This window comes from Crocuta crocuta, unplaced genomic scaffold (genome assembly GCF_008692635.1).
Source record: "Crocuta crocuta isolate KB4526 unplaced genomic scaffold, BGI_CrCroc_1.0 scaffold163, whole genome shotgun sequence".
NCBI lineage: Eukaryota > Metazoa > Chordata > Mammalia > Carnivora > Hyaenidae > Crocuta > Crocuta crocuta.
The window spans coordinates 2,505,372-2,514,072 of record NW_027529533.1 but is presented as its reverse complement, the minus strand read 5'-3'; the positions used below and the strand labels follow the sequence as shown (position 1 = coordinate 2,514,072).

Below are 8,701 nucleotides of genomic sequence, written 5' to 3'. Positions count from 1 at the left end.
TTTGCCTTTCATGGGTTACAAGGCTCACTTGAGTTTCAGCCTTCCTGTTTTCAGTGGTAACTACTTGCTTCCTCAAACCTCCTAATAACCAAGTTGTAACATTTGAATATCTCCCAGAGTAGCTTCTAAAAGATTCAAAAAGCAGTCCATGCTATTATGGACTCCTCGTTTTTCACTAGCTTTAGAACATTTTGCAGTTAGCAGTTTTTAACTCCTGCCTAACATTCAGGACCAGTCTAAAACCATACCACCCAAAGAAACAGAAATGTTCTGTATCTGTGTTGTGTAAATACAGTAGCCACTCGGCACATGTGGCTATTGAGCATTAAGTGTAGCTGCTAGTGTAACTGAGGAGCTGTTTTTTTTTTAAACTNGACGCTTAACCGACTAAGCCACCCAGGCGCCCCATTTTTCATCTTTATTTTTGAGAGAGACTCTCAGAGTGTAAGGGAGGGGCAGTGAGAGAGGGAGACACAAAACCAGAAGCAGGCTCCAGACTCTGTTAGCAGAGAGCCTGATGCAGGGCTCAAACTCACTAACTGCAAGACAGGACCTGAGCCAAAGTTGGACACTTAACCGACTGAGCCACCGAGGTGCCCTGAGGAACTTTTTATTTAATTAAAAAAAAAATTTTTTTTCCTGAGAGAGAACAGCATGAACAGGGGAGGGTCAGAGAGAGAGGGGAAGACAGAATCCGAAACAGGCTCCAGGCTCTGAGCCAGTTGTCAGCACAGAGCCCGACGTGGGGCTCGAACCCACAAACCATGAGATCATGACCTGAGTTGGTCTGACGCTTAACTGACTGAGCCAGCCACCCAGGCGCCCCTTTAATTTAAATATCTATATGGCTAGTGGTCCCTACCGAACACTAATTTGCAAAGTCAGCTTTTTATCCTCTTTGATACTCTGCCCCAGTCTGCTATACACAGGCCCAATTTGGCCTCTTCATTTACTTTTTTTCAAAATCTGATTTGACATTTCCCAGGAACTCTTCAATCATGATTATGAATTCACCTAATACTTGAAATGGACCAGAAAAGGTAAAGACGGTGTGAGGTTTTTTCCTGATAAAAAATATAGACCATAACCTAGTTGTAAAGTTGGAGGTGGCCGTCCTGTCTTCATACACACACACACACACACACACGAACAAAATTCTGATTCTCATGGAACTAAATTTAATAATTTGAGAAAATGATCAATCTTAGCTCATTGACAAATTTGCTGTTACTTCCTTAATTCTGAATCACATCAAACATGTTTTATTTACATTTCAAGAAATGAGAGTATTTGAGCAAAAATATCACTGTATTTATTTTCATACACACAGCGTTGCTACAAGCGACAACGTTTTCTTGAAAACTTAGAACTGGATCACTTGGCCCTTTCTCTTCTTATCTCCTCCCAGTTCAAAATGCTTGCATCTTTTAATGGCCAGCATCCTCTTGGACCTGCAGTTAGGTTCCACACATTCAAGCCTCAGCACGATCTTCTTTGTGGTTTTAGCCTTCTTCCGGAAAATTGGCTTCGTCTGCCCACCATAGCCACTCTGCTTCCGATCGTAGCGCCTCTTTCCCTGGGCATACAGGGAATCCTTGCCCTTCTTATACTGGGTCACTTTGTGAGGCTGATGCTTCCCACACTTCTTACAGAAAGTCCTTCGGGTCTTAGGAACATTGACCATCTTTGCAGCAGCGCTGTCAGCACGATCAAAACTGGTAGAATATTTAAAGTTACAGCAGACGTTAAATATTTTGAATACTGTGCTTTAAAAATACAGGAAAACATTACAGCATTACCTATATCACTAACGTACAACCCACCAAGTACTCATTTCACAGAAGAATAAATTACACAGAAAAGCGCACACCTTTTTGGAATGCTTAAATTATTAGAACATTTATAGAATGAAACAATAAAAATTAGCCTGCGATGGAGCAGCACAGGAGGGCCCAGGAGCCAGTTCCCCGTACAAACTGGCTTCCTTTGGAGTTTAATTTACTGTGGCTGTCCAAAAAGAATAGCGAATCGGTGTCTGTCTAATTTCCTTTCTCAAAGAAGGCCACCGCTAGAGCTTCCGACTCTTCCTCGCACCCTCTTCCCCCACGTTCCGGCGCCTGGACAGTGGCTACTGCTACGTCCCGCCTCAGGTCCTTCTCCGGGAACCAAGTCAGTCTGGTTTCACATTTCCTCTCAGAAGCACAGCCACCCGTCAGAGCGACCCTGACGGCTGACGTGTCCTTAATATGTGCCTCCTGGCCCACTAGCCGCCATTCCTGAGCCCCTTTCCAAAGGGAGAAGCCAGTTCTCTAGCTCTACCAAACCAAGGCGGCGGGTCTCGCCCTCCAGTTCCCACAAGGGGCGAGTCCACACCCGGGTTCTCAGTACTGGGGGTCCTGCTTAGACGGCCACACAGAGTCTTAGCTTACCGGGATACCCGCGGTGCACGATGCTCGCCGCGCCTCGCCTCGCCTTGCTCGCGCCTCACAGGAAAGGGAGGAACGGAGCGGAAGCAGGAACTGTGCGTGAGCGACAGTACTACGGAACCAATAGGCAGCAGGCGGCGGCTGTCTGGCGTCCCCGGACGCGTCCTGGAAGCTCCAACCAGCGGCCTTAGGGGCGGGCCGGAGGGGTGTGGGCCGGAGGGCCCCGGCGCTCCGCGGGCCAGTCGCGGGTTGTCAGAACGGTCGCAGACGGAGTGGGGCGAGGCTGCGTCGCTCGGTCTTGGCGGTGTAGGGCCCGAGTAAGGATGAGAGCGCAGAGGACGCAGGGCCGCTGGAGGCGCAGGTAACCAAGCGGGGGTGCGGTAGGGCCGCTGCGGGGCTTCTTCCGGGACCCTTGCTGAATGGAGAGGACCGAGGCGATGCCGAGCCGCGGCTCCTAGCCGCGGGGCCGCTGCCCGAGCTAGGCGAGGATGTGTGGAGCCCGGGCGGCGCGNTGCCACAGGCCAAGGCGACGGCCGCCACCCGCCCGCCCCTTCTGTGCAGAAGCCGCTAGCTCCTTTTCGCGCCCGCCCGCCAGCGCTCCCGGCCCTGGAGACCATGAGGTTCCGTATCTACAAGCGGAAGGTGCTGATCCTGACGCTCGTGGTGGCCGCCTGCGGCTTCGTCCTCTGGAGCAGCAATGGGCGACAAAGGAAGAACGAGGCCCTCGCCCCGCCGCTGCTGGACGCCGAGCCCGCGCGAGGTGCGGGCGGCCGGGGCGGGGACCATTCTGCTGTGTCGGGCATCCGCCGGGTCTCCAACGAGTCGGCGGCTCCGCTGGTCCCCGCGGCCCCGCAGTCCGAGGCGGACAACCTGACGCTGCGGTACAGGTCCCTGGTGTACCAGCTGAACTTTGACCAGACGCTGAGGAATGTAGACAAGGCCGGCTCCTGGACCCCCCGAGAGCTGGTGCTGGTGGTCCAGGTGCATAACCGGCCCGACTACCTCAGACTGCTGCTGGACTCACTCCGGAAAGCCCAGGGCATCGACAGCGTCCTCGTCATCTTTAGCCATGACTTCTGGTCGACAGAGATCAATCAGCTGATCGCTGGCGTGGATTTCTGTCCGGTTCTGCAGGTGTTCTTTCCTTTCAGCATTCAGTTGTACCCCAACGAGTTTCCAGGCAGCGACCCCAGAGATTGCCCCAGAGACCTGGAGAAGAATGCAGCTTTGAAGATGGGATGCATTAATGCTGAGTATCCCGACTCCTTTGGCCATTATCGAGAGGCCAAGTTCTCCCAAACCAAACACCACTGGTGGTGGAAGCTGCATTTTGTATGGGAAAGGGTTAAAGTTCTTCGAGACTATGCTGGCCTCATAGTTTTCCTAGAGGAAGATCACTACTTAGCCCCAGACTTTTACCATGTCTTCAAAAAGATGTGGAAGTTGAAGCAGCAGGAGTGTCCTGAGTGTGACGTTCTCTCACTGGGGACCTATACGGCCAGTCGCAGTTTCCATGGCATTGCTGACAAGGTAGATGTGAAAACTTGGAAATCCACAGAGCACAATATGGGTCTAGCCTTGACCCGGGATGCCTATCAGAAGTTGATTGAGTGCACAGACACTTTCTGTACTTACGATGATTATAACTGGGACTGGACTCTTCAATATTTAACTGTATCTTGTCTTCCAAAATTCTGGAAAGTGCTGGTTCCTCAAGTTCCTAGGATATTTCATGCTGGAGACTGTGGTATGCACCACAAGAAAACCTGTAGACCATCCACCCAGAGTGCCCAAATTGAGTCACTCTTAAATAATAACAAACAGTACTTGTTTCCAGAAACTCTAATCATCAGTGAGAAGTTTGTGGCAGCCATTTCCCCACCTAGGAAAAACGGAGGGTGGGGAGATATTAGGGACCATGAACTCTGTAAAAGTTATAGAAGACTGCAATGAAAAATCACAATTACAAAAGCAAAAGTGACAGTCTTCTATTTTTGATATTTGTCCAAACAGGATATACAATTGAATAAAAAGGGTTTAGGGACTGGTTTCTGCTTTAATACAAAAAACAAAACACAAAAAAACAATTCTTGTAAAAGATGTCCAAATATAGTAATCTTTTCCTTCTATGTCTGATAAAAATTTAAACAGAAGTTTTCATTTCAGGAGTCGGGTTTTAAAGTTCAATCTGTATCAGCTAAAGGTAATCATTGTTAACTGGTCAAAGAAAAGAGGAGAAATTTTATTTAAATTGCATCTCTTAATCTTTTTATCTGGAACTTTGTACACTTTTCCACTTTCAGAACTTATTTTAAGTACAGCAAACTTTATTTAAAATTGTCATAATGGTAAAAAGTATTACAATAGAATCATTAGAGTATTAGTGGAACAAGCCCAATTTCACTCTTGACACGGTTACTAGGAAGGGTTTGCTTCGCTGGTTTTATAATTCAAAAGTTATGTTTATTACACACCCTATCAGAACAGACATTTTCAGTATTACAGATTCCTGTATTATTGTCTTAAGATTTGCCTGTGCTTTGGAACCTTCATAGGACACACTTTCTTTTGGAATGTATTTGATAAGAAAGTTTAAACACTGTTTTCACCTCAATGTAGAAATACAGTGGGTTTTTTTCTTTTAGTGCTGCCAAAATAAAATACTCCTTTTTGCATAAAAAGTTCCTAATCATTTTGTAGAAGAAATTTTCTTTACTATTTACGCCAAAATTCAGTAAAGGCATTCTAGAAGTTTTAACACTTGCATTGTATGTTCATATGAACTATTTGTACATCATACAACTGAATTTGAATTAAAGAAAACCCCACTCTTGACAATGGATTCCCTTTGGAAGAAACTGGCTTTCAAATTAGCCAACATAGCTAATGAATAATAAAAGGCTGCCATGTAAGTGAAATACAGCCTAAATTGTTTTCAAAAGCCAGAAATGATAGAAAGTTCAGTCATGCCACAGTGAAAAATATTCTAATGCTAGCTTTATTTTAACTGAACTCATAACTTTTTAAAAAGGCAGGTACAGTTTATAATAGGAAACAGGCTTAAAATTTATTCTTTAATGTGAAAGTTTGTCTTAACAGTATATAACCAACCAGAAATTACTCAGATTAATTTGTGTAGGTATGACATCATTTCAGTCTAAGAAAATTATGTATTAAATGGACAGTTTTAAAATGATTTCATCAAGTTATGGTGGAAAAATGCATATGGTCATTTTAGGTGTAGCAAATAGTTCTCTTGCTTTATGCACTACCTTTTTATTACCCTCACCGTTGGATCTGGTTCCAGAGTTTAGAGGGGTTATAAATGTAAATCAGGATAAATTGCCAGGCTTTGTACTAGCCTTTGGTGCTCTGATCTGACTTTCCCCAGTTCAAAGGACTAAAGGGATTAGGTAATTTCCAGGACTAAGGTAGGGCCAGACATTTGAATTAGTATTTTTTTTTTTTTTAAACAAATAGAGAAATCAGCTCATGGTCTTGGTGTTAGCGATTAGATCAACATATTTTCCTTTCTGCATTCATGCTGTACTAAAATTTTTTGTGAGAAAACTATTCAGATTTTCTCCTGTCCTCCAACAAAATTATTCCACAAAACTAATGGCATACATTATCTGCTACCTTTTTTAGATATTACAAGAAAAACTTAACTAGAAAACACTGGCTTTTTTGTTTTCATGTAATATAGCAAAGACAGTTTTCCTATGGGAGCAAATTCCCAGATTTTTTCGTTCTAATATTAGTAAATGTAAGCTGGCTGGCTGGATCAGTCGGAGTATGCGACTCTTGATATTGGAGTTAAAATTCAAGACCCATGTTTGAGTATAGGGATTACTTAAAAGCTTTTAAAAATATTCATATATGTACTCTATAAGGCCAAGAAATGTCTTAATACTGCAATAGTAACTTCCAAAAAACATCTTTTAAGCAGCTGAATTTTCAAAGGTATCACTATATAACCTGTATTTTCTGTGACAGACAAGAGAAGAGTAAAATACAGAGTTGAAGCAAAAATAACCAAATTTCATTCAGTGTATTTGTATTGTAATTGTTTGGGTTATTAATATTGGTTGGTAAAGTTCTAAGAATCTCTATTTCAAGCACAAATAGATCCTGTTTAGTGAAACGTACAAATGCATAGTTTGGAGATTCTATCCCACCACACACACATACTGATTAATTTCTAGTTAATTCTTGAGAATTTTTGTAATAGACACAACTCAGTGAATATTTACTTTAAAACTTTATTAATGTTATGGTAAACAAAAGAAGTCAAAAACAAACAGAAGCAAATATATACAAGTTGTATTAAAACTATATGTTTAACTCTCCATTAGAAAAAATATACATCAGAGAAATCACAAAAATCACCATAATTAAGGCAACTTTGTATAAATTATACATGCAAAAAAAATCTCCAGTTTCCCCATTAGAATAAAAATTGTGAATTTTAATTTTATACTTTCTTAAATACTTTGTTTTATGATAATAGTTAACAGAAAAATAATCTATTTTAAGTCCAAAAAATTTTACTCTTAACTTTTAAATTCTAAAATTATATAGAATTAATCCAAGTCATACAGCAAAGAATTATGAAAACTGAATGCACATTGAGTCACATGATCTTTAATAAACTGCACACTACCATCCTGCATATTGGTTTCTTTTATGTTGTCAAGACCAGGTAAATTGTGAAATGTTGTTTCATTTAGTAATGAGCGATGGTGTCCATCTAATTCTTTCTCTTCTGTTATCACTGGTTCTTTTAAAAGATCTTTTTCCTCATTTGAGTAAGCAGGACTTTTTTCTTTTATAAATTGAGGTTTCGTTTTTGACTCAGGTTGCTGAGACCTTCCAAATGGCATGTGAGAAACACCAAGAGACTCTTGTTGCAAGCGCACAACTGAACCACAAGTGTCTGTTTTTAGTACTGTAACTGCCACGGATGAATCAGAATCCATTGCTGAGGCAGTAGGATGTTCTATATTTTCTTTTTCAGTTAGGGGACTTCCTTCATTGACTTTTTCTTCCTTTTCATGAAGCTGCTCAGAGCTACTACATTCTTGCAACTAGGTCAAGAGAAACAACAAATTAAGAATTCTTTGAAACCAATAGAAAATTAAATTATAGTCCTCCCTGGATACAGATTTTTTTTGTAAGTTGTGCGGGAACAACCCTTGCAGATCTGAGATTTCTAGGCTTGCCCCTCAAAGTCATCTTCCAAATGCTGCCAGTTATTTTTTAATAATGCAGACAGTGCAAACCTGGCATTAGTTCTTTTTTTCTTTTTTTTTTTAATGTTTATTTTTGAGAGAGAGAGACAAAGTGAGGGGAGGGGCAGAGAGAGAGAGAGAGGGAAACACAGAATTAACACAGAATCCGAAGCAGGTTCAGGCTGTCAGCACAGAGCCTGATGCAGGGCTGGAACTCATGAACCGCAAGATCATGACCTGAGCCAAAGTCCGATGTGTAACTGACTTAGCCATCCAGGCATCCCGCATTAATTCTTGATTAATTCATTCCAGTGACTGCTCATCTCCTTCAAGATAAAATAATTCTGGCCTATAAACCCTTAGTAGTCATTTTAATAAGGTCATTCTTTTTAGATTTTTTTTTTTTTTTTTAATTTTTAGGAGAGAGAGACAGCGGGAGCAGGGGAGGGCCAGAGAGNGAGAGAGAGACAGCGTGAGCAGGGGAGGGTCAGAGAGAGAGGGAGTCACAGATTGAAACAGCCTCCAGGCTCTGAGCTGGCAGTCAGCACAGAGCCCGACGGGGGCTCGAACCCACAAACCGCGAGATCATGACCTAAGCGAAAGTCGGACGCTTAACCGACTAAGCCACCCAGGCGCCCCAATAAGGTCATTCTTGAATTTCTTGAATTCCTGTGATTCTTTAGAGCCACTCTCTCCCTACATTCACATATAAATCAGTTGTGCTAGTTACTAAATTATCTGTGTCCAATATTGGAAGAGTAAAAATAACCAAACTAGGGGTATGTGGTAGCTCAGGGGGTTGAACGTGGGACTCTTGATTTGGGCTCAGGTCATGATTCCACAGCCCAGGATCGTGGGATCAAGCCCCACATTGGGCTCCTTAAGATCGTCTCTCCCAGGGCACCTGGGTGTCTCAGTCAGTTGGGCGTCCAACTCTTGATTTGGGCTTCTTAGGTCATGATCTCACAGTCTGTGAGATCAAGCCTTGCACTGGGCTCTACACTGACAGTGTGGAACCTGCTTGGGATTCCCTTTCTTCCTCTT

The 8,701-nt window shown here is 43.0% G+C and overlaps 3 protein-coding genes across 3 annotated transcripts in view; 1 reads left to right on the top strand and 2 right to left on the bottom strand.

The window, feature by feature from the left end:
* Nucleotides 1-1,155: 1,155 nt before the first annotated feature.
* RPL36AL (ribosomal protein L36a like) lies at nucleotides 1,156-2,520 on the bottom strand. Its single transcript, XM_077761215.1, has 2 exons — nucleotides 2,430-2,520; nucleotides 1,156-1,715 (listed from the first exon to the last, which is right to left on the bottom strand). The coding sequence occupies exon 2, from the start codon at nucleotides 1,682-1,684 to the stop codon at nucleotides 1,364-1,366; it is 321 nt and encodes a 106-aa protein (XP_077617341.1). The 5' UTR covers nucleotides 1,685-1,715; nucleotides 2,430-2,520; the 3' UTR covers nucleotides 1,156-1,363.
* A 105-nt stretch (nucleotides 2,521-2,625) lies between these two features.
* Nucleotides 2,626-7,098, top strand: MGAT2 (alpha-1,6-mannosyl-glycoprotein 2-beta-N-acetylglucosaminyltransferase). The gene is made up of 2 exons (XM_077761275.1): nucleotides 2,626-2,787; nucleotides 2,988-7,098. Exon 2 carries the CDS (start codon nucleotides 3,042-3,044, stop codon nucleotides 4,377-4,379), a length of 1,338 nt encoding a protein of 445 aa, XP_077617401.1. The 5' UTR covers nucleotides 2,626-2,787; nucleotides 2,988-3,041; the 3' UTR covers nucleotides 4,380-7,098.
* The window catches only part of DNAAF2 (dynein axonemal assembly factor 2), a 7,332-nt gene continuing 5,591 nt past the window's right edge, over nucleotides 6,961-8,701 (bottom strand). Inside the window, exon 3 of the mRNA XM_077761274.1 lies at nucleotides 6,961-7,513. Coding sequence (XP_077617400.1) covers nucleotides 7,010-7,513 — 504 coding nt within the window. The 3' untranslated portion in view covers nucleotides 6,961-7,009. The remainder of the gene's footprint in view (nucleotides 7,514-8,701) is intronic.